This window comes from Halichoerus grypus, chromosome 6, assembly GCF_964656455.1.
Source record: "Halichoerus grypus chromosome 6, mHalGry1.hap1.1, whole genome shotgun sequence".
Lineage (NCBI taxonomy): Eukaryota > Metazoa > Chordata > Mammalia > Carnivora > Phocidae > Halichoerus > Halichoerus grypus.
This window is the reverse complement of record NC_135717.1, coordinates 77,302,279-77,328,107: the sequence shown is the minus strand read 5'-3', so window position 1 is coordinate 77,328,107 and position 25,829 is coordinate 77,302,279. Positions and strand designations below refer to the sequence as shown.

Sequence of the window (25,829 nt, the reverse complement as noted above, 5' to 3'; positions counted from 1 at the left end):
GCAGGGTCTCTCAGCTTCAGCACTATTGACATTTTGGGCCAGGCAATGTTTGTGAGGGTGTTTAATACCATCCCTGGCCTCTGCTCACTAGATGCCAGTAGCAAGCCCCCATCCCTTAGCGGTGACAACTAAAAATGTCTGCACATATTGACAAATGTCCCTGGGGTGGGGACATCCCCAGTTGAGAATTGCTGGCTTAGGGGATGTGTAAATTGTCAACAAAGGAGGGGACACAGTCAAATGATTTAGCTTGTCACATACAGACTGGTCCCAAGGGGGAAAACAACTTCTGGGTTTCCTTTTGTGGAAGTGATTAACCCTTCCAACGTTAGTGTCCCAGCCACTCTCTTGCCTGACTGGGCCACTGTCCCTCCTCTCTCGGGGACACCTCCAGGATGCATCTAAACCTGGTGGAAGGGTTACTTTTCTGACTCTCCCAGTCTGCAAACCACAATACTTCCACCCTCCGTGCACTCCTGGCCTCTGAGATTCTGCCCGTCCACATGCCACCGGAACACCATGCAGGGAGCCCTCTCCCGGGGGGCACAACATGACTCACTTGTCGGAGACCTTCTCGGAGCCCACAAACAAGGTGCTTCTGAGGAGGCCGGCCCGGGTGCCCAGGAAGGCCATGTCCACCACTTGCTCGGACTCACTGTGAGGCAGACAGAGCAGGTGTCATTACGAGGCACTGCAGCGAATAGATCTAGGAAGGGGGCACTGGGAGCCCGGGGAAGACCTGCAGGCCTCTCCTAGCGCCTGGCCTGATCGTCCTGGGGTGGGGGTCGGGGGAAAGGCAGACTGGTTACTCAGGGGGTTGCACACACACACACTGGCCATCCACTGTGAACATCATGTTTGTTACATCTGGTAGACCCAGCTTCCCTGGGCAGCACCTTCCCCTGTCAATGGGGTCCCCTGGGCCTCTGCCTTTCTGACTTTTTTTTGGCTTCTAATGTGTCCATGCAGGTTTTGGGGGAATTGGCTTTGGAAGACACAGGAATTCAGGAAAAGAGATGTTGTTTTGGGACCTCAGAAACAGGAACTTCTTATGACCGACACTTACAGGACACTTTGCAGTTTTAAAACCCTTTTCACATGTTTACCTTATTATTGAAATGGGAAAGGAGGAGAAGCAGACACGGTCTACATCCACCTATGCGAACCCTGTGGAACTTGCCAACAAGACTGGAGAAAGAAAATCCACTAGCTAGCTGGAGTGTAACTGATATTTCTCATGGTCTCAAAGCCATATTTCCACGATGATGGCACCAGCATGGGAGTCATTACTTCTTTTTTTAACATTTCAGCTTTTTTGAGATAAAATTGACATAAAATTGTAAGATTTTTAAGTGTTCATCATGGTTATTTGATATATGTATACATTGTAAAAGGTTTGCTCCCATCTAGTTAAATAACACATCCATCATACCAGGTATTTATCTTTTTTTTGGGGGGGTGAGAATATTTAAGTTCTACTCTCAGCTAATTTCGATTATACAATACAGTGTTATCAATTACAGTCACCATGTTTTATTAGATCCTCAGGCCTTCTTCCTCTTGCAGGTGGAAGAATGTGCTGACCTCTCTTCCCCCAGCAGCCCACAACAATCACTTTCCTTTTGTCTGTTTCTATGAGTTTGACTTAATTTTATTTTATTCTTTTATAGATTCTACATATAAGTGATGCCATGTAGTATTTGTCTTTGTCTGTCCAGCTTGTCTCTCTTAGCATAATGCCCTCCAGGTTCATCTAGGTGGTCACAAATGGCAGGATTTCCTTTCTCATAGCTGAATAATATTTCATTGTGCGTGCGCACACACACACACACACACACCACATCCTCTTTGTCCATTCATCCATCGACAACATGTTGTTTCCCTATCTTGGCTATTGTAAATCATGCTGCAATGAACATGGGGGTGTAGCTATCTCCTGAAGATAATGGTTTCATTTCCTTTGGATAAATAATCAGAAGTGAGGTCGTTGGACCATATGGAAGTTCTATTTTGAACTTTTTGGGGAACCTCCAAACTGTTGTTCATAGTGGCTGCACCAATTCACATTCCCACCAACAGTGCACAGGCTTCCCTTTTCTCCACATCCTCGCCAACACTTGTTGTCTCTTGTCTTTTGGATAACATTCTAACATGTGAGGTGATGCCTCACTGTGTTTTTGATCTGTGTTTCTCTGATGATTACTGATGTTGAGAACTTTTTCATGCATCTGTTGGCCATTTGTAGGTTTCCTCTAGAAAAATGTCTATTCAGTTCCTCTGCCCTTTTAAAAAAAATCAGATTGTTTTGTTCCTATTGAGTTGTGAGGTTTTTTTTTTTTTTTTTTTTACATATTTTGGATATTAGCTCCTTATCAGATATGATTTGCAAATATTTTCTCCCATTTTGTAGGTCGCCTTTTCATTTTGTTCTTTTTCTTGCTTAATTGCTATGGCTCGGACTTCCACTACTATGTGGAATAACAGTGGTGAGAGTGGACATCCTTACTTTGTTCCTGATCTTAGAGGAAGAGCTTTCAGCTTTTCATTGTTTTCACCATTGAATATGACATCAGGTGTGGGCTTGTTACATATGACTTTTATTTAATTACTTCTAACTTTATTAATATTCATGCCCCTAGCCCAATTTGCTACAGGTTATTACCCAATTTCTCTCAGTACCTAGATCAGTGGTTTTAGTGAGTGTATGAGGTAGGCAAGACACAAAGCATCGCCAAGGGGAAGTATTTTTTTTTTTTAATTAAGGCTCAGCTGTGTGGGTATTGGGGTTTCTCCAATGGAATTCTGTGAAGAAGGCTGTACTATGCGACATTCAACTGATAGCACCTGGAGCTGGATTATAGCACTTGATCTACAGTCTGGAAAACCACTGAGGAAAGGGTCTGGAAATGTAGACAGGGTCTGCCTGCCCCCCTCTGATGTTGTAGAAACAAGAATTTCTGGGTTTGGGGCCTAAGTGACTGTTTCTCTAAAAAGCTTCCTGATGCAATTTTTAATTTTTAATTTTTAAAGATTTTATTTATTTATTTGACAGAGAGAGGCACAGCGAGAGAGGGAACACAAGCAGGGGGAGTGGGAGAGGGAGAAGCAGGCTTCCCGCTGAGCAGGGAGCCTGATGTGGGACTCGATCCCAGGACCCTGGGATCATGATCTGAGCCCAAGGCAGACGCTTAATGACTGGGCCACCCAGGCGCCCTCTTTTTTTTTTTTTTTAAGATTTTATTTATTTATTTAACAGAGAGAGACACAGCGAGAGAGGGAACACAAGCAGGGGGAGTGGGAGAGGGAGAAGCAGGCTTCCCGCTGAGCAGGGAGCCCGATGCGGGGCTCTATCCCAGGACCCTGGGATCATGACCTGAGCCGAAGGCAGACACTTAACAACTGAGCCACCCAGGCGCCCCAATGCAATTTTTTAAAAGAAGATCTATTTATTTATCTGAGAAGAGAGAGAGAGAATGAGAACGAGCAGGAGAGAGAGTCTTAAGCAAACCCTGAACTGAGCACAGAGCCAGACGCAGGGCTCAATCTCACGACCCTGAGATCACGACCTGAGCCGAAACCAAGAGTTGGACACTTAACCAACTGCACCACCCAGGCACCGCTGATGCAATTCTTTATTCAAAAGTAGTAGAGAAGATGACTAAAAAGGTTTTTTTTCTCCTCAGTGTCATTATGAACACGGATTTAAACACATTATGTTTTAATCCATTGTAGTTGTCATTACTTTTGCTGCTCTAATTGTCCCACCTTTAACCAGTGAGACCACTTCAGGTTGGTTCTGGAGTCCCCCTGGCACAACGTCATGATAGTCTTTAGTAGATTCTTCCTTCTTGTTATGACAAGATGCTCCTGGCTCATTTTGTACACTTCCTGCCCCTGTCCTGAAATCAGACATTTTTCCAAGGGTTGCTGATTCATTTTAATGAGGATGTCTTAATATGCACACTGAAAGTCCACAATCCTGCTCTGGAATGCTCATTGAGGTTGGTCTTTTCTGTGGACAGGGCCAGGATATCCTTTTTGTTTCTTTCAGAGAAAATACGTCATGAGTTCATTGATATTTCCAATTCATATTCAGCAATACATCTTTGATTTTAAAAATTTGCATCTCTTTTCTCGTTTGCTGAAAACCTTGGTTCCTAATGACATTAACATACTATTTGCTCTATCCATCTATATAGTTTGAGAATAACAGTGCCAATATTGTTTCTAGCAATGTGGTTATGGAACATAGTTTTTTGATTTATTTATTGTTTATGGTTCTGTGTTTTCAAGTCCCTTGAAAGAATTCACCTACGTTGTTAATGTCATGAACTTGATACACAACTATGTTTATTTGTTTCATTTGCTTTCAAATTTTTAGAGCTTATTTTTAAAAATCTAATCTTGTTTTATAATGATATAAAGCATTTACATGGTTCCAAAGTCAAATATGCAAAATAAAGCATATTCATAAGCCTGTCTCTGTCTCCATCCCTGTTCTTTCACTCTGCCTAAAGTAATCTTTTTTTGTTTTCTTGTTTATTTTTCCATTAAAAAATATATGTGCACATATGTATATACATACATGCATCTATGTTTATATACGTGTAAGTAACTATGAAAATATATTTGTATCTCCTCTTTTTAAATAAATAGTGGGGTATTATATACACTTTTCTCCATTGGTGAGACCATTCCATTGCAGTATATAGATTTCTCATTTTTTGTAGTTACATAGTATTCCATTATGTGGATCTACCATGGTTTATTTAACTAGGCTCTTACTGATGGATTTAGGTTATTTTCTGTCTTTCACTGTTATAAATGGAGCTGTAACAAAAAACTCATGTATGTATCTTTTCTTATTTTTACTGGTGTATCTCTGGGATACATTCCTAGAAGTGGTATTGCTGAGTCAGAGTGTAAATGCATATGTAATTTGTTAGATATTATTAAATTCTCCTCCATAGACTTTGAAACATTTTGTATACCCACTGACAATATACACAAGCCTGATTCCCCACAGCTTTGCCAGCCATGCATGGCAATAAACTTAGATGGTTATCAATCTGATGAGTGACATACATAATCTTGGTAGAGTTTTAATTTGCATTCCTTTTATTGAGCTAGACTGATCATTTTTTCATATACGTAAGGACTAGTTGTATGTGTTCTCTGAACTGTCCATATTTCTTGGTCCTTTTTCCTATAAAGTGGCTGAGTTTTTACTTCTCTATTTTTGAAGTTCTTCATTTATCATGGATATATAATGTAGGAATAGTAAGCTTTTATTTGTTATATAAGTTACAAACATTTTTCTGGTTTGTCATTTCTCTTTTCACTTATGTTTTTATTTTGCCAAATAAACATTTTTATGCTGTTAAATTTGTCAGTCATTCTCTTATTGCTTCTAAATTTTGAGTCATCATTGGGAAAGGTTTCCTAATTCCTAGATTTTAGAGCAATTGGCTCATGGTTTCTTTTTAGTACTTATATGGTTTTATTTTTTTACATTTAAATCTCTGAGTCATTTGGACTTTATCCAGATGTATGGTGTGAGGAAATAATACAATTTTATCATTCTCCATATGGCTCTCAAACTAGTTATTAAAGAGCCCATTTCCCCCTAGTCTGACTTGATGTCATTTAGATGAATTTCTGGATTTTCTATTCTGTCCCCTTGGTCTGCCTTTCTATTCATGTGTCAATACTACACTTTATAAATTATAGAGATTTTGTCATATGTTTTAATATGTTGGTAGGACAACACTTCCTTTGTTGCTTTTCTTTTTCAGGGATTTCTTGACTATTCTTCCAAATAAACATTATAATCCATTTATCTGGATCCAGAGAAATACTGATGATATTTTTATTGGGATTAATTTAGGATTAATGTCTTTGTGATGTTGGTTCTTCCTACCCCAAAACACTGAATATCTCCCCATTTGTTCAAGTCAACTCTTGTGTCTTCCAAGAGTATTTTATAATTCTTCTTAATTAAGTTTTAGGACATATCTTGTCTTATACCTAGCGGTTTCATTACATTTTATTTTTTGCCCTCTTGAATATTTTTACATGATATTTTTTATCTAGTTTTTTTTGCATAAAGGATGTTAATTTTTGAATATTCATATTATATCCTGCTACTTCACTGAATTCTCTTATTGTTTATAGTAGTTTTCCTATAAATTCTTTCAGGGCTTCCAGATATACAATCTTATCACTTTCTTAAACAGAGATAATTTGCTTCACCCTTTCCACTTCTCATTGCTTCTAGGTGCATTCTCTTGTCTGGCTGCAGTGAGGCACCCCTGGTCAATTTTAATTGTATTGATTAGTTTTTAAAAACACGCATGGATATTAATATTTGTTCAAATGTCTTTTCTGCATCTATGGGCGTGACTGTATTATTTTCCCCCTTAGCTTTATTAATATGCCATTTTATATTAATTCTCCAGGTCTTCTTTTCTAATATACACCTTGGTTAAGAATATTTGTTCTTCACTGTTTCTCAACATTAAAAATGTCTCTGGCTAATCTCTGAACTTGGAAAGATGAAGATCATGCCCTTTCTCTCCAAACCAGTGATCCAATCCCCTAGACCCCAGAACCAGGCTGCCTGGTTTTGATTCCAGCTTCGCCTCTTACTCCTAAGGCATACGACCTTGGGCAAGTTGCTTATCTCACTCTGCCTTGGTTTCCTCATCTGTTAAATGGGGATAACAATAGTACCTATATTGTAAGGTGGTTATGAGGCTCACTAGGTTAATGTACACCAAGTACTCAGAACAGTGCTTGGCCTGCTGTATTCTTTTTTTGCTTTCTAGTTTTTATTTAATTTTGTAGAGGTAATACATTCACATGGTTCAAAATTGTACCAAAAATTTATACAGTGAAAAGTGTCCTCCCATCCCTGTTTCAGTTACTCATTTTTCTAATGAGAAGCAACCAATGAGAACTCTTTCCTATTTGGCCTTTCATAGATGTTTTATATATACACATGTACAGATATGCCATGGTTTGCCTCCACTTTATAGAAATAGTATCACATTGTGCACAGCGTTCTGCATCTTGCTTTTTTAAATAGGTGATTGTTTCATATAAAATTCTGTTGTTTTCATTAGGATAGCATTAATTAACTTGAGTGTCTAGGGGAGGTTTGACATCTTCATGACGATAATGTTGAATCTTCCTATTCAGGAACAAGATGTAGTCCGCCGTATTCTTGACCTCATTAGTTTCTAGCACCCTCCCAACACGCATGTGCGCTCATACACACACACACACACACACACACACACACACACACATGCACACGCACACACGCCATTCATTTCTTCTTTCTACCTGTCCACTAAACATGATAGCACTAGGTAAATATAGTTGTCTTGTCTTGACCTTACTTGCTGGAAACCAGGTCCTGATCTACTTGAACTACTTTTACCAGGGCTCTTGGTGAAGGGGCTCACACAGCTCCAGCCCAGACTCAGGTGTTCTTGGAATAGGGCTGCTGCAGTGTGGGTGGGGGATCTGGACTGCTGCCCCGGAGACCTGCACTTTGTGTTTTTCCAGGGGGGAGAGCAGCAGCGTGTGTGCGGTGTGGAAGCCGTACCAAGTGCCTGCTTGACCAGGGCCGTGTGGAGGTAGTTCTCACTTCCCCAACGGCTTCCCACCGTCGTCATGTCCGTCTTGGACCCGGTTCTCTCCTGATCTGCCAGCCAGGGAGTGGGAGGGACCCTGACTCAGCCAAGGGAATCCTGGGGCTGGAGCCCCCTCCCCTCTCAGGACCCTCAGCCCCGCCCCGGACATACGTACGCAGAGGCGTTGAGAGCCAGCGCTGTCCAGTAGGCTTCCATGGGGGCTGTCACCACCGCGTCAAGCAGTACCTCCCGCACCAGCTCCTCGTCGCCTGGAGGCAAAATAAAAGACCAAACCACTTATTTCCTCCATGATGATGAACACAGCTCATCTGCCCTTGCGAGGAACCCTGAACTTAGGGAATGGGCTGTGCCTCATAAACACGGGTCTGGGACGCATAAAACCATCTATGTGAGCTTGAGGAAGTCGTGTTGCTTCTCTCAGTCTTCACATCTTCAATCCCAAACAATATGTGACTAGGTCTAAGTGATTTCTAAGGCTCTTCCCAGTTCCGGTATTCTGTGAGATTAGAACCCCTCAGTGACATCAGCCCTTGCCCTGAGCCCCGGCCACCTCTCCTCTCTGCTGCCATCTGTCTGCAACTTGATCATCACCCTCCCAACACACTGGCCTTTTGCCAGGTCTGTGAATTTGAATTTGCCTCAGAGCTTATGTGCTCTGGATGCTTGCCCCTTACTCTTTGCATGGGTGGCTCCTGGTCTGGATGCTTCCCCCCTACTCTTTTCATGGGTGGCTCTTGGTCTGGATGCTTCCCCCCTACCGTTTGCATGGGTAGCTCTTTTCCCTCTCTCTCTCTCTCTTTTTTGTAGTTTTTAATTTTATTATGTTATGTTAGTCACCATACAATACATCATTAGTTTTTGATGTAGTGATCCACGATCCATTGTTTTCGTATAACACTCAGTGCTCCATGTAGTACGTTCCTTAATACCCATCACTGGGCTAACCCCTCCCCCCTCCCCCCTCCCCTCTAAAACCCTGTTTGTTTCTCAGGTCCATAGTCTCTCATGGTTCGTCTCTCCCTCCAATTCCCCCCGCCCATTTTTCCCTTCCTTCTCCTAATGTCCTCCATGTTATTCCTTATGTTCCACAAATAAGTGAAACCATATGATAATTGACTTTCTCTGCTTGACTTATTTCACTTAGCATAATCTCCTCCAGTCCCATCCATGTTGAGGTAAAAGTTGGGTATTCATCTTTTCTGATGGCTGAGTAATATTCCATTGTATATATGGATCACATCTTCTTTATCCATTCATCTGTTGAAGGGCATCTCGGCTCTTTCCACAGTTTGGCTATTGCGGACATTGCTGCTATGAACATTGGGGTGCATATGGCCCTTCTTTTCACTACATCTGTGTCTTTGGGGTAAATACCCAGGAGTGCAATTGCTAGGTCATAGGGTAGCTCTATTTTTAAATTTTTGAGGAACCTCCACACTGTTTTCCAAAGTGGCTGTACCAACTTGCATTCCCACCAACAGTGTAAGAGGGTGCCCCTTTCTCCACAACCTCTCCAACATTTGTTGTTTCTTTCCCTGTCCATTTTTGCCATTCTAACTGGTGTAAGGTGGTATCTCAGTGTGGTTTTGATTTGGATTTCCCTGATGGCTAATGATGATGAACATTTTTTCATGTGTCTGTTAGCCATTTGTATGTCTTCTTCAGAGAAGTGTCTGTTCATCTCTTCTGCCCACTTTTTGACTTGATTATTTGTTTTTCGGGTGTTGAGTTTGAGAAGTTCTTTATAGATCTTGGATACCAGCCCTTTATCTGTAGTGTCATTTGCAAATACCTTCTCCCATTCTGTGGGTTGCCTCTTTGTTTTGTTGACTGTTTCCTTTGCTGTGCAGAAGCTTTTTATCTTGATGAAGTCCCAAAAGTTCATTTTTGCTTTTGTTTCACTAGCTTTTGGAGATGTATCTTGAAAGAAGTTGCTGTGGCCGATGTCAAAGAGGTTACTGCCTATGTTCTCCTCTAGGATTTGGATGGATTCCTGTCTCACATTGAGGTCTTTCATCCACTTTGAGTTTATCTTTGTGAATGGTGTTAGAGAATGGTCGAGTTTCATTCTTCTGCATGTGGCTGTCCAATTTTCCCAGCACCATTTATTGAAGAGACTGTCTTTTTTCCATTGCATGCTTTTTCCTGCTTTGTCAAAGATTATTTGACCATAGAGTTGAGGGTCCATATCTGGGTTCTCTATTCTGTTCCATTGGTCTGTATGTCTGTTTTTGTGCCAGGACCATGCTGTCTTGGTGATCGCTGCTTTGTAATATAGCTTGAAATCGGGCAACGTGATGCCCCCAGCTTTGTTTTTCTTTTTCAACATCTCCTTGGCGATTAGGGGTCTTTTCTGATTCCATACAAATTTTAGGATTGTTTGTTCCAGCACTTTGAAAAATGCCATTGGAATTTTGATCGGGATGGCATTGAAGGTATAGATTGCTCTGGGTAGCATAGACATTTTAATAATGTTTATTCTTCTGATCCATGAGCATGGAATATTTTTCCATCTTTTTGTGTCTTCTTCAATTTCTTTCATGAGTGTTTTGTAGTTCCTAGAGTATAGATCCTTTACCTCTTTGGTTAGGTTTATTCCGAGGTATCTTATGGTTTTTGGTGCTGTTGTAAATGGAATCGTTTCTTTAATTTCTCTTTCTACAGTTGCATTGTTAGTGTATAAGAAAGCAACTGATTTCTGTGCATTGGTTTTGTATCCTGCCACATTACTGAATTGCTGGATGAGTTCTAGTGATTTGGGGGTGGAGTCTTTTGGGTTTTCCACATAAAGTATCATGTCGTCTGCGAAAAGAGAGAGTTTGACTTCTTCTTTGCCAATTTGAATACCTTTTATTTCTTTTTGTTGTCTGATTGCTGTTGCTAGGACTTCTAGTACTATGTTGAACAACAGTGGTGAGAGTGGGCACCCTTGATGTGTTCCTGATCTTAAGGGAAAGGCTCTCAGCTTTTCCCCATTGAGGATGATATTTGCTGTGGGTTTTTCATAGATGGATTTTATGAGCTTGAGGAATGTTCCCTCTATCCCTATACTCTGGAGAGTTTTAATCAGGAAAGCATGTTGTATTTTGTCAAATGCTTTTTCTGCATCAGTTGAGAGGACCATATGGTTCTTCTCCCTCCTCTTATTAATGTGTTCTATCACACTGATTGATTTGCGAATGTTGAACCACCCTTGCATCCCGGGGATAAATCCCACTTTGTCGTGGTGGATGATCCTTTTAATGTATTGTTGGATCCTATTAGCTAGGATTTTGTTGAGGATTTTGGAATCCATATTCATCAGGGATATCGGTCTGAAATTCTCCTTTTTGATGGGGTCTTTGCCTGGTTTGGGGATTAAGGTAATGCTGGCCTCATACAATGAGTTTGGAAGTTTTCCTTCTGTTTCTATTTTTTGAAACAGCTTCAGTAGAATAGGTATTATTTCTTCTTTGAATGTTTGGTAGAATTCCCCAGGGAATCCATCAGGCCCTGGACTCTTGTTTTTGGGGAGGTTTTTGATCACTGCTTCAATCTCATTACTGGTTATTGGCCTATTCAGGTTGTCAATTTCTTCCTGTTTCAGTCTTGGCAGCTTATAGGTTTCCAGGAAGGCCTCCATTTCATCCAGATTGCTCAGTTTATTGGCATATATTTGTTGATAATAATTTCTAATAATTGTTTCTATTTCCTTGGTGTTAGTCATGATCTCTCCCCTTTCATTCATAATTTTATTAATTTGGGTCCTTTCTCTCTTCTTTTGGATAAGTCTGGCCAGTGGTTTATCAATCTTATTAATTCTTTCAAAGAACCAACTTCTAGTTTCGTTGATCTGATCTACTGTGTTTCTGGTTTCTAATTCATTGATTTCTGCTCTAATTTTAATTATTTCTCTTCTAATGCGTGGCTTAGGCATTGTTTGTTGCTTTTTCTCTAGTTCTTTAAGGTGTAGAGTTAGTTGGTGAATTCAGGATTTTTCTATTTTTTTGGGTGAGGCTTGGATGGCTATGTATTTCCCCCTTAGGACCGCCTTTGCAGTATCCCATAGGTTTTGGACCGACGTGTTTTCGTTCTCATTGATTTCCATGAATTGTTTAAGTTCTTCTTTGATTTCTTGGTTGACCCAAACATTCTTGAGCAGAGTGGTCTTTAGCTTCCAAGTGTTTGAATTTCTGCCAAATTTTTTCTTGTGATTGAGTTCCAGTTTTAGAGCATTGTGGTCTGAGAATATGCAGGGAATAATCTCAATCTTCTGGTATTGGTTGAGACCTGATTTGTGACCCAGTATATGGTCTATTCTGGAGAAAGTTCCATGTGTGCTCGAGAAGAATGAGTATTCTGTTGTTTTAGGATGGAATGTTCTGTAAATATCTATGAGGTCCATCTGGTCCAATGTATCATTCAAAGTTCTTGTTTCCTTGTTGATTTTCTGCTTAGATGATCTGTCCATTGCTGAGAGTGGAGTATTGAGGTCTCCTACAATTAACGTATTGTTATCAATATGACTCTTTATTTTGGTTAACAGTTGGCTTATGTATATGGCTGCTCCCATGTTGGGGGCATAGATATTTACAATTGTTAGATCTTCTTGTTGGATAGACCCTTTAAGAATGATAGAGTGTCTTATTACAGACTTTAGTTTACAATCTAATTTGTCTGATGTAAGAATTGCTACCCCAGCTTTCTTTTGAGGTCCGCTGGCATGGAAGATAGATCTCCATCCCTTCACTTTCAGTCTGGATGTATCTTTAGGGTCAAAATGAGTCTCTTGTAGACCGCATATGGATGGGTCCTGTCTTTTTATCCAATCTGCAACCCTGTGCCATTTTATGGGAGCATTTAGGCCATTCATGTTGAGAGTGATTATTGAAAGATATGAATTAATTGTCATCATGTTGCCTGTGAAGACATTGTTTTTATAGATTGTCCCTGTAAATTTCTGTTGTAGATCACTCTTGGGGTCTTTCGCCTTTTATAGAACCCCCCTTAATATTTCTTGCAGGGCCGGCTTAGTGGTCACATATTCTTTCAACTTCTGCCAGTCGTGGAAGCTCTGCATCTCTCCATCCATTCTAAATGAAAGCCTTGCCGGATAAAGTATTCTTGGCTGCATGTTCTTCTCATTTAGTACCCTGAATATGTCTTGCCAGGCCTTTCTGGCTTGCCAGGTCTCTGTGGACAGGTCTGACGTTATTCTGATGTTCCTCCCTCTGTACGTAAGGACTCTCTTCCCCCTAACTGCCCTTAAGATGGTTTCCTTGGTTCTAAGATTTGCAAGTTTTACTATTACATGCCGGGGTGTTGGCCTGTTTTCCTTGATCTTAGGAGGGGTCCTCTCTACCTCTAGGACTCGAATGTTTGTTTCATTCCCCAGATTAGGGAAGTCCTCAGCTACGATTTGCTCAAATACATCTTCTAGCCCTCTGTCTCTCTCCACTCCCTCCGGGATTCCAATTATTCTGACATTGGAACGCCTCATGGTGTCACTTATTTCTCTGATTCTATTTTCATGGATTCTGAGTTGTTTTATCCTGGCCTCCTCTTTTCCCTTTTTATCTATTATACTGTCTTCCAGATCGCTTATTCTCTCTTCTGTCTCAGTTACCCTAGCTGTTAGATTATCTAGATTGGATTAGATCTCATTGATAGCATTTTTAAGTTCTGCCAAATCACCTTTTATTTCTGCCCTTAGAGACTCTATGTTGCCATTAATTGATTTCTCCATTCTAGCCATTGTCTTCACAATTGCTAGCCTGAATTCCATCTCCGACATCTTGGTTATATCTGCATCCATTTGTAAATCTGCAGCATAAGTCATAATCTCTGAGTCTTTTCTGTTTTGGGGGCTCCTCCTCCTAGTCATTCTGTTGATGGGTGTTTGAGGGAATGTATAGAGTCGAAATTATTGACCAGAACCCAAGCAAGATGCACCTGTTTTCTTGGGACGTTAGGGTTGCTGGCCTCTTGTTTTCCCAGCCTGTCTTCTGGGGGAGGGGCCTGCCGCGCTGTTACTCAGACAACCCTGTTTGGGCGGAGTTGCCCTGCGCCCCTGTGGTGGGGGATGGGCTCAGTGGGAATCAGTCTTTGGGGCTTTTGTTCTCTGGCACCTTTCCCTGGCAGCTTTCCGCGTCTCTTCCGCGAGTCAGAGCAGAAGAGACCGTTTCCAACCCTCTGCCTCAGAGCAGAGAGACCGCAGTCTGTTCTTCAGTGAGCTCTCCAGGCCACACTGTCTCCGTTTCTGTCCGTGCTGCTATAAACTGCAGCGTCCTGGGTTGTGCGCCCCTCCGCAGCGCTCCCAGTCCTGCTCCAGGTCGGGGCACGTCTCTGCCCTTTGTGCTTCTAAAACCGCCAGCCGCTCCCAGTTCGCGCGCGTGTGTGCGCGACTCCACTGCTTGGGGTTTCCACCCCCGGGGGTTGCAGTTCACCGGCGCGACCCCGGCGCACCAGGTTTCCGTCTCGGAGCCTGCAGTTCGCGTGCGCGCGACCCCGCCGGTCTGGTTTTCCACCCTGGGGGCTGCCCTAAAGTCCTTTCCCGACGCTACCAGTCTGCGAGTCTGTGCCCCATCCGCAGCGCAGGAGGCTGTCACTCACTGGCGGTGCAGGATCCCCATGGCCAGGCACCCTCCCGCTGCCGTTTATCCTCTGATATCTGCCCACGGAATCACGGCTCTCCGCTTCGTACCTCAAAACCAACTGCCTGCGATATTCTGTTTGTAGAGATCCAGATCTTCTTACATCTCAGGCTGGTTTCGTGGGTGCTCAGAGTGGTCTGGTAGATATCCAGCTCAATTCCGGGGACCAGTTGAAATAGGGTCCCTTACTCCTCCACCATCTTTCCCCCCTCCTCCCTCTTTTTTAAAAAAAGTATTTACTTTTACTGAGGTGAGATCTAGGTAACAAAATCAACCAATTTAAAGTATACAAATCAGGGGCACCTGAGTGGCTCAGTCGTTAAATGTCTGCCTTCGGCTCAGGTCATGATCCCAGGGTCCTGGGATCGAGCCCCACATCGGGCTCCCTGCTCAGCGGGAAGCCTGCTTCTCCCTCTTCCATGCCCCCTGCTTGTGTTCCTGCTTTCACTATCTCTCTCTCTGTCAAATAAATAAATAAAATCTTTTAAAAAATGAAGTATACAAATCAGTGGCACTGAGTACATTCACAGTGATGTGCAGTCATCATCTCTGTCCAGGTGCACAATTTCCATCACCCCCAAAGCAGATCCTGTACCTATGAAGGCACTTGGGTGGCTCTTTTTCATCCTCAGCATAAGTAACATGGTCTGACAGAGTTAGGCACTATAAAGGATCCCATACAGCATCCTGTTCATGGCACTTACCAAAATTTGGAATACCCTCCATCTACACGCACATGCTTGAGTCTTTATTGTGTGGTTTCCCCACTAGATTACGAACTCCCTGAGAGTAAGGGTCTCGTCTGTTTGGCCCATCTCTGTAGCTTCAGTGCCTACCTCAGGCCTGGCACAGAGTACGTGCTCAGTACAGATTTACTGATGGAATGAATGAATGAATGCACAAATGAGTGCCCTGTTGGGCCAGCATGGGAGGCAAAGTCTTCCTTGGGAGTGACACTTATGTATCAGCATGACCTGTTTCTCTTCTGAAGAGGAAGAAGAGGGACCCTGCTGAGGGTGAGGCCCTGTGATTTCACCACCTGCACCTGTGTTGGGAAATTTAAGGTTAGCCTGAGAACCAGGCACTGGAAAACACTCACAGACCACAGGCTACAAGACACCACCCGGTGGAATACTCTCCTTTGCTGAGATGAGGACTGTGGGGTACAGAGCACCAGCTACTGGCTTGGGGCCCACTGCTAGGTGGTGGTAGGGACAGATCTATGGGCAGGCTGATGCCTTTACACTGTGTGTCTCTTTGGAGCCCTACTGGTGCTCAGGTGGAAGACACTCAAAGTGATCCTGGTCCCTGACATGGGGATACACTCATGCTGCCACAGTGCCAGGAACACAGGCAACTTCTTGGCCCCAGAGTGAGGCTGGCTCTGCCTTTTTCTTTGAAAATCTCCCTAAACCATGGGTGAGTTTGAGGGATAAAGCTACTTGGCAGTAAGTTCCTCAGTGGCTCAGCCATTGAAGAAGAGTGAAATCTTGCCATGTGCAACAACACGGCTGGATCTAGAGAGTATAGTGCTAAGTGAAATAAGTCAGTCAAAGAAAGACAAACACCATATGATTTCACTCATATGTGGAATTTAAGAAACAAAACAAACAAACAAACAAAAAAAGACAGACGAAAAACAGACTCTTAACTACAGAGAACAAACTGATGGTTACCAGAGGGGAAGTGGGTGGGAGGATGGGGGAAACAGGTGATGGAGATTAAGAGTACACTTATTGTGATGAGCACTGAGTAATGAATAGAATTGCTGAATCACTATACTGTACACTTGAAACTAATAGAACACTGTATATTAATTATGCTTGAATAAAAAAGGTTGATAATGATAATAATAATAAAATGTCAGTAATTAAGCACTTAAACAAAACACATCGAGACCTTACCCATCAAGGTTAGTGTAATTTTTTCTGATTTCACTTTAAATTTGTTTATACAATTTTTGATAAGTGTCATATTAAAACTCATATCTAGTTAAATTTTGAAAAAAAAGGAAAGGAAAGGAGAAAAGAGAAAAGAAGAAAAAAGAAAAGAAAAGGGAGCCCTCCATGAGCAGGGCCGGCACTTACACTCTAGATCCGGGTCCTCCCCAGTCAGGAAGCGGACCATGGCTTCCAGCTGGCTGAGCTTTCGGTGGTCAGGGTCGATATCTGTGATGCAGTAGATCCTGGAGCCCAGGAAAGTCAATGTCACCTCAAGAAAATTCCATCTTTCTCCCTCCCATTCTCTACTCCTCGTGTACAGCAACTTTCCCACTTACCAATCACTGGCCAGGGTCAGATCTGGGTGAAGCAAGTCGTGCAGGCCTGAAACCAAAGCTCACACTCAGTACGATGCTCAGTCACTGTTGTGAGGATATGCACCTGAAATGCTTACAAACAACTGCCAGGAAGCTTCTCCAGGGAAGGGCTGTTTTATTCTTCCTCATTCTCAGCTCAGAGTAGGGACTCAACCGATAGGCTGGTGCTGGGTTTGTACAGACCATGCCTTTGTCCATGTTGCTCCTGCTTCCTGAAATGCTTTTTCTTCCCATTGCCTCATGTCCAAATCCCACCTATTAGGATCTCTCTGAAAGGAGCTAATACTTTGAAACTAGTGGTTTTGGCTTCATTGGCTTCATTGTACCCAACTGAGCTAAATGGCCCGTCAAAAGAAAAACCCAGAGACAGGCCATGTATGTTTTGTGTAATCTCTGTAGCCTCATGCTACACCTACACTAACCGTGTGCTCACTGCATGTGTGTGGATTGAATGAGTGAAGGAACAAATGCCCTACTGAGCACCTACTCAGTCCTCAAGAAAGCACCAGGGAGGCCCAGGGAGTTTGGTCATTTTGGGGACAGTGGAAGACAGAGAAGGAGAGAGGTCCAACATCACGGACGTGTGTTCTGAAAGGGCGAATGCAGGGGTCACATGGTAGCATGTGGCTGGGCACAGGGGGTCTGCCAGGGACAGCTCCCAAAAAAGTGACATCTACATCAGGATGTGAAGAGTGGGTCCAAGTTAGCTGGGATAAGAGGGTGGGCCCTGGAGAGGAGAGCATTTCAGGGGAGAGCACAGCACATGGGAAGACTCTGAAGCTTAGTGCCTGGAGAAATGACCAAAAAAAAAAAAAAAAAAAATCCAGAAGGCCACTGAAGGTCCTTTAGCAGTGACACAATCTGATCTGGCATTTCTAGATAGGTTCCTCTGGCAGAGATTCACAGGAAGGGAGAGGCGGGGAGATCAGCTGTGATTGTTCAGGAGAGAGGTGACAATGACTAGGGTGGTGGCAGAGAGATGGACACATGAGATGCACTCAAGAGACGATAAAGGAAGAAAGGACAGAATGTGGCCATTAGACAGAACTGTGGCCACACCGTCCCAAGACTTCCTGAGACATCCCTGAGCTCCAGATATTGGTTTTGTGCTCTCAAGGTGCTCAGGCAGCCGGAAGTCAAGAACAGGCTGGGTTAGGGAGGGTGGGGCCCTTTTCCCACTCTTCCCCCGGTTTCTCACGGCCCCTCTCAGTTCATGTCCCGTAAGCTCCCCGCTATGGGTTGAGTTGTGTCCCCCAAAAAGATATGTTGAAGTATGAACCTCAGTCCTTGTGAATGTGACCCTATTTGGAAATAGGGTCTTGGCAGATGTAGTCAAGTGAAGATGAAGCCGTTAGGGTGGGCCCCAACCCAGTATGCCTGGTGTCCTTCTGCAAGGTTAAATTTGAGACCCACAGCGGGAGAAACCCTGTGATGAGGACAGAAGCTGCAAGTCAAGGAATGCCTGGGGCTACCAGGAACTGGCGAGGCCAGGAAGGATCCTGCCCTGGAGGCTTCGGAGGGGGCACGGCCTCCAGAACTGCAAGAGAACATATTTCTGGTGTTTAAGCCCAGCAGTCTGGGGTGCTTTGATGTGGCAGTCCTAGCCAGCTCCTGCAGATTTGCTCGTTTGCTCTTCCCTGCCTCCTCTGTCATGCCTTCTGAGAGGTGAAGTTCAGCTTTGTGCAGAGAAACACATCCCCTAGAGCCCACCTCCTCTGGTCCAGCAAAGCTTTCCACGATGGCAAGTCCTAGGCTTTGACGGCTTTGACAACTGACTGGCAGATCCTGCAGACCACACAGACCCCTCCTTGCCGGGCAGTCCCGCTCTGAGAGTCTGCTCTCAAATCTGGGACCTGGGAGGCTCTGGTTCTGCCCCGGGTTGGCCCTGCTCGGTGTCCCAGGAGAATCTATGTTTCCCTCTACACTGCCCATCAGTACTTGGCACAGACCCACCGTCTTCCACAGATGTGTTCCCCAGGAGGACGTATTCTCCATGGCCCCGGGACAGCACCACTCCCAGGCTGTGGGAAGAACAGAGAACGCACATGCTCAGCAAGAGCAAGGGCCAAGCAGCGCCCAGCCCATCTCCTTCCCTACAGTGACTTGAAGTTTGTGAGCTTTCTGCACCAACAAGTGGCCTGCATGCCAAGCCCCCCGGTTTTGCCCCTGGCCTTGCAGGTTGTCCCCTCTAAAACTGTTCTATTATTTTCATCGTTCCTGAGAAGGACCCTGTACGTTCTATAGGCCAGGAGCCCCCTCGGCTCCCATTTTAGTCAAGATTCATCCCAAACGTCTCAGGGACCTCCTGAATTGTAGAGAGGTTTCTATGTCTCATGGAGTCGCACAAATAGGAGAGTCTTTTCCTGCCTGGTGAACCCCATGATGCCTTCCTCTCTCTCCTGGTAGAATACTGCTTTTAATATTCGCTGAATATCTGAATTACTTGCGGAGCTCTAAAAGATACTAGTGCTGGGGCCCCATCCCAGAAATTCTGAGTCTACTGGTTTGGGGCATTGGCAATTTTGCAAAATTCCTCAGGTATTCTAATGAGCTATCTAGGCTGAGCACCACACTTTATTGAGAAATGAGGTAATTCAAAGATAAAGGCTATTTGTTCCCTAATCTGTATAATGCCTCAAATTGAATACAGTTGGAAGGAACCTAAGACATTTTCAAATTCATTCTTTCATCTTGCCATCGCTTACATTGCATTGCTTTAAGATCTTTAAGTGGATTATGTCCTTTATCCTCACCAACCATAAAGAAAGAGCTACTATTTTTAGCCTCCTTTTACAAGCAAGAATCCAAGGCGAAGTGCAGTTGAGTAACTTGACTAAGGTCACACAGCCTGCTAGCGGCGGGGATGGGACCCAACCCAGGCAGTCCGGCTCCACACCTGCACATTAGGATTCACTGGCAAAGCAGGTCTAGACCTCGAGTTTCTAGACCTTGAGTTTCTTGAAGGAAAACCTGGGGTTTTTTCTGTTACCACAAAAATTGCCAATGAGTAAATTCATTCCCCAGACCTGAAAGTTCTGCCCTGAGTTGTTGGTATTTGTGTTCCAACCACCCTCCCCCTTCCACACAAAACGTGGGCCCCTCACCTGAAAGGTGTGTCACTGATGTCTGTGAAGAAGTAATCGTTGGTCAGGAAAAGAACTCTCTTCTAAAAGAAAGAAAGAAAAGGGTGTTTGCTGGAGAGAGGAGCGCCTGACCAGGCCACCTACCTCCTCACCCAGTGCCTTGGGGTTTCGTCGCCTCTGGGCCTCTTCCCTCACCTCCGACCCCTCACTTCCGACCACCACGGACATGCCTCACCTATGGTGGATGCCATAGGCAGGACCACCGCCAGGCCCAGGAAGCTGCGGCCACGGGGGCTGCCTGAAGAAGGGACCAACGTCTGCCCCTGTGCTGCCCTAGAAACTGGCCGCTAGCCCCGTGTGGCTATCACTTGAAATGCGCCACCGAGGACCCGAAGCTTTACGTTTTAGTTAACTGAGTTAATATACATTGAAATTTAGATAGTCAGCGTGGCTCGTGGCTCGTGGCTACTGTATTGGGCTGTGCAGGATGGCATGGACACCCGAGAGGAGGCTGCCAGCTGGTGTGTAACCCGCCTACAACCTCCCCCTTTCTGGAATAGAGCTGGGGGGGCCACCGGTCCCTCCATGAAACCCCTCCCAGCGCCACATCACACCTTCTTTTTCTTTGCAAAGCTGCCATGTTTGGGGCTTCTGTTGAGTCTGTGTAAGTGAGGGCATCGGGGAGGGCCCAGCGGGGGCTGGGCACCAGGCAGACGTGGATTGAAGGCCAGCTCGCCTCTTACAGGCTGTGTGCTCTTGGCTGAGCTGCTTTGCTTCTCTGAGCACTGGAGTGCTCGTTTGTAAGGCAGAACTAACAGCAGCACCCGTGCGGGGCCTAAGGTGGCTGTGAGGCTGTGAGGGTGTTTCCCATGGATGGGGGTGGGTCTGGGGAAGAGCAGGATTTGCTCTGGGCTCTGAGGCTCTGTGGGTCGTCCTGTCTGTGTACGCCTTTGGGAAAGCCACAGGTTGTTCTTATTCCCTTCACTTCTTCTGGCTTCTCTTTCAGTTTGGAAATGAGAGGAACATGTCAGAAGGGGACACAGCAGGAGTGGGGCGGCACAAAAGGGTTTGTTTCTATAGGAAACCAGTTTTAGACCAAGCCCGAATGAACCGTTCTCCAGCACTGGCCTCATCCCACAGTCTGCCCTCCTGCCTCCCGTGCCCCGGTCAGGTCCTCTCTGCAGTGTCCCTCCCTCCCAGCGTCCCCGGGCAGTCAGGAGCCAGCGGGGCTGTCAGGACCTTGGGAGCCCTGTGTTCCAATGTGGGGCTGGCTTGAGTGTCCGAACTGGAGATCATCTTTTTAATTTTTCCTTTTTTTTACTTATTAAAGAAAAAAGGCAAAATGCACAGATCTTCAGTGTATTCTTCCAGTAGTTTTGGTAAATGTATACAGCCATGTAGTTACCTCCCCAATCAAGATATGGAGTGTTTGCCTCCTCTAAAATCTCTTTGCCTCCTTCCAGTCCATCCCCACGCCTCCTCCAAGGGTGAACTCTTCTGAATTCTACCACCTTAGATTAGGTTTGCCTGTTCTCACGGTGTGTGCTCCTTTGGGTCTGGCTTCTTTTGCACAACATAACGTCTTTAAGATCCGTCTGTGTTGTTGCGTGTGTCGGCAGTGTGTTTCCTTCTTTTGCCGAGTAGAACTCCGATGTGTGGGACACGAGCTTGCCTTTACACTCATTGGTCAGTCCCTTAAATTTTAGCGGAGCGTATGGAACGGAATCTGATTGCAGTTTGAGTTTGCATTTCCTCGATGATTGACAAAGCATGTTTTCATGTGCTTATTGGTCATGTGTATATCTTCATTTGTGAATGCTCAAGTATTTTGCCCATTTTTTAAAATTGGGTTGTTAGCGTTCTTGTTAACAATCTGTAGGGGCTCTTTATGTATTCTGCACACAGTCTGGGCCTTACTTTTTCATTTTCTTAATGGTGTCTTTCAATGAGCAGAACTTCCTGCTTTTGATGAAGTCCAGTGTATCAAATTTTATTTTATGTTTGGTGCTCTTGGTGTTTTGTCTAAGAAATCTTCGGATACCTTCAGGTTGTAAAGATTTTCTCCTGTGTTTTCTTATAGAAGACTTACAGTTTTAGCTTACCTTGAAGACTATGATCCATCTCTAACTTTTCTATGTGGTGTGAGATATGGCTCACTGTTTTTTTTTTTTCATACATTTTTTCAGTAGTTCTAGCACCACTTGTTAAAAAGATTTTCCTTTCTTCATTGATTTGACAAGCTGTCTTTGTTGAAAATCAGTTGCTAAACATGAGAGTTTATTTCCAGATTCTCTATTCCTTTATCTATTCTTGTGTCAATACCCCTGCTTGGCTACTGTAGCTTTATAGTCAGTTTTGAAATCATGTAGTACAAATCATCCAAATTTGTTCTCATTTTTCAAGGTTGTTTGGGCTTTTTAGGTCCTCATATAAATTTTAGAATCACTGTCTCCTGCAGTCCATTCAAATTTTGATTGGGATTATGTTGGATTCACAGATCAGTTTGGGGAGAATGGATGGTATGGCAATATTGATAACAACTTGTAAACATGGTTATATCTTTTTATTCATTTAATTTTTTTGACATTCTTTCTGCAGCATTATGTAGTTTTCAGTGTAGAGGCCATTTACCACTTCGTTAAATTTATTCCTAAGTATTTTATGTTGTTTGATGCTATTGAAATTAGAACTTGAAAATAATTTATTTCCAATTGTTTGCTGACAATTGGAAATAAATAACTAAATAACTAAATAATACAATTGATTTTTATAGTATTCGACAATTGGAAATAAATATATATGTATATATGTGTGTGTGTGTGTATATATATATATATATATACACATATATATAAAATACAATTGATTTTTATAGCATTGACCTCGTGTTCTGTCAACCTGCTAAATTTACCTGTTAGTTCTAGTAGTTGCTTTGCAGATTCTTAGAATTTTCTATGTAAACAATCATCTCGTCTGTGAATCCAGACAGTTTTACCTCTTCCTTTCTAATTTTTGTGCCTTTTATTTTGTTTCCTTGCCTTATGGCAAGGACAGATCCTGGCAGGGTCCAGTGCAGTGTTGAACAGAGGTGGAGAAAGCAGATACCCTTCCCTTGTTCACACTTTAAGGGAAAAAATGTTTAATATTCCATCATTTAAAGTTAGCCTTTTCATAAATGCCTTTTATCAGATTGAAGAAGTTTCCTTTTGTTTCCAGTTAAATTTTGTCAAATGCTTTTTCAGCATCTATTGAGATGACCATATGGTGTTTCTCTCTTATTCTGTTAATGTAATGAATTACCCTGATTGGCTTTTTTTTTTTTTTTCCTGGTTGACTTTTTTGAATGTCAGATTAGCCTTACATTCTTGGGATAACCCCACCATGTGCTATTGTTGCCATGTATCTTCCACTTGTGTATGTTATACACCCTTCAATACAAGGTCAAAATTTTTGCCTAACATAGTTGGTTTTTTGAGCAGTTAAAAAAAAGTCATATTAATGTGCACATTTACCATTTCCAGAGCTGTTTGTTTCCTCATATAGACCTGACTTTCCATCTGTGTCATTTTTCTTCAGCGTAAAGAACTTCCTTAAGCATTTGTTAATAGTGCAGGTCTGACAGTGATCAACTCTGTTCTATTTTTTATAAGAAAATATCTAAATACACATCTTTTTGGAAGGATATTTTCCCCATACATAGACTTTTGGGTTGACAGTTTTTTTTCTTTTGGCATTAAAAAATTTTATTTTATTGTTTTTGATGAGAAGTCAGCCATTGTTCTATTATTGTTTTTCCTCTAACTTCTTTTAAGATTTTCCCATATCTTTGATTTTCAGCAGGTGTATTATGGTGAGCCTAGGTGTGACTTCTTTTTCTTTTTATCCTGCTTGGGGTTTGCTGAAATCTTTATATCTGTTGGGTGATGGCTTTCACAATGCTCAAGATATTTGGGGCATTCTTTTTTCAAATACTTTCTGCTTCATTCCTTCTCCCTTCTTCTGGGACTCCAAGGACATATGTCAGACCATAGATAACCAAGGGATAATTATTTTCAAAAATTTCTTTGATCTTTAGAATGGATAATTTCTATTTATCTGTCTCCAAATTCACTGTCCCTTTTTTCCTGCAATCTGTTGATAAGCCCATCCAGTAAAAATTTCATTTCAGATATTGTACTTGTCAGGTTTAGACTTTCTTCTTGGTTCTTATGGTAGTTTTATACTGTGTCAAATTAATTAAGCTGGAACTACACTTCCAGACTCACTTCCCTGTATGGTCCCAAGCTTGGGTTGGCCAAAAGAGAAGTTTTCATGAGGTTTATAAGGCAGAAGGGAAACAGCAACCCTTTTACATGCTAACGGTCAGTACAGCATATCCAGCACTTGCAGCTTGCTCTGAGCTGTTGGCTTACCTTCTTGGCATGGGGCAGCAACCAGAATCAAAACTTCCCCAGCTGCCCCTGGACCTCTTCCTTCAGTTTCCCTGAGATCTGAGCCTGGTAATTGTCTAGCTCCATGTGAAGGGCACTCTCTCTTTCTTGCGGATCACCCATACCACTGTGATTGGAGGTAGTAAGAGACAGATGTGGGTTTTAGTTGTCCTCATGGTTCCTATTTTTCCTCATGGGTTTCCGTTTGTTCTTGTTTTCCCTTGCGTTTCATTCAGCTTTCCTTCCAAACTGCTGGCCCTACTGACCTATGATGACTTCAAGCTCACCACTAGATGCAGGGACAGCAGTCTCACAGACTTCTCTACCAGAAACGACAGTCTCATAATGTGGAACTCCTGGAATAAAACCCTATATTCATATCACTCGCCGTGGACTTACTTCTTTGATCAAACCCCAACCATTTCTCTGCTGAAATTCTCCATTGATTCACTTATTCTGACCATCTTTTCTTTTAATTCCTTGTGCATATTTATCATACCTGCTTTTAAGTCCTTCTAATTCCAACAGCTGGTCATCCCTGGGTCAGGTTCTAAGACTGCTTTTTCTCTTAACTATGTGCTACATTTTCCAGTTTCTTCAGGTGTCTGATAATTTTTATTGTACACTGGCTATTTTGAAGAATAGGCTGTAGATACTTTGTCTTCCTCTGGAGAATGTTGATTTCTATTTTAATTAGCAGATAAATAATTGGCTGATCACTTTGAGCATGTGGAGGCGTGGATTTACATTTTTGTTAGGGTGGGTCTGTTTCAACTTTGTCTTTGGGTCTAGGTGAGTCTCCTGGTCTTGGGACATAGTCTTTACTCCTAAAGTGTTGCTCTTCTGTGCTTTCAAAGAAAATCCTGAGGTGTTTACCAAACCTCTTCACCGTGGTGTGACTCAGAATCCAAACTACCCTTACTACCATAGGTAGCAGTTGGAATCTTTGTTCTGATTTTCAGCTCTTCAACTGTTGCTTTCCACTGGGTACTTAGATTCTCCCCTGTATATATGTAGTTTAAAGTCAGTCAAGAATTTGAGAGAAGTTTGTTTACATATGTTGGGGCCAGCCCACCTATGGACCCCTCATTTCTAGGATATCTTCCTTCACGTTCAGACACTCTGAGAGCCCAAATTCTATTCTCCGATACTTCAAGATGGTAACTATACCTTTCTGTTTGAATTACAGCTGTTTCATTTAAACAGCCTGGGGCATGACCTTCAGAAAAAAAACCCCACATAAATGTGTATTTCACCCAGTGTAGTTCTCTTGATTCAAGGGTTGAAGCCCCTTCAACCCTTGTTTTCTGCCTGCTTTTGGTCACTTTCATATGCCCTTAAATGTTTGTTTTTTATATTTTGTCCAAATGTATAGTTGTCATGTGCTGGAGGATTAGTCTATTGCAAGCTACTCCCTCATAACTGGAATCATAACTTTGAGATAATCTTTTAAGGTTGAGGCAAAAGGAAGAGAGAAGGAGTGGGGGTTTCCTTGAATCCCCATTAAACAGAAAGAGAGAACTGGAGAAGTTTGGAAGATGAGAGTAAAGAGGTGTCAGAACAGTCTCCCCCTTTAATAGATTGCCTCCCCTTGCTGTAAAAAAAAGTGTGCAAGTGAGTGAGTGAGTGTGTGACTAAGAGAGAGAGAATGAAAAAGTGCCACATAGCACTCTAATCCTGCCCCCCTGAATCCAGTGGAGAAGCAT

General features: G+C 43.1%; 1 protein-coding gene across 1 annotated transcript in view; it reads right to left on the bottom strand.

Moving 5' to 3' along the window:
* CACNA2D4 (calcium voltage-gated channel auxiliary subunit alpha2delta 4) overlaps positions 1 to 25,829 on the bottom strand; it is a 123,964-nt gene that overhangs the window by 51,121 nt on the left and 47,014 nt on the right. The window contains exons 19-24 of the mRNA XM_036103050.2: positions 19,715 to 19,776; positions 18,564 to 18,631; positions 16,572 to 16,617; positions 16,381 to 16,478; positions 7,816 to 7,909; positions 560 to 655 (exon numbers count right to left, since the gene is read on the bottom strand). Coding sequence (XP_035958943.1) covers positions 560 to 655; positions 7,816 to 7,909; positions 16,381 to 16,478; positions 16,572 to 16,617; positions 18,564 to 18,631; positions 19,715 to 19,776 — 464 coding nt within the window. The remainder of the gene's footprint in view (positions 1 to 559; positions 656 to 7,815; positions 7,910 to 16,380; positions 16,479 to 16,571; positions 16,618 to 18,563; positions 18,632 to 19,714; positions 19,777 to 25,829) is intronic.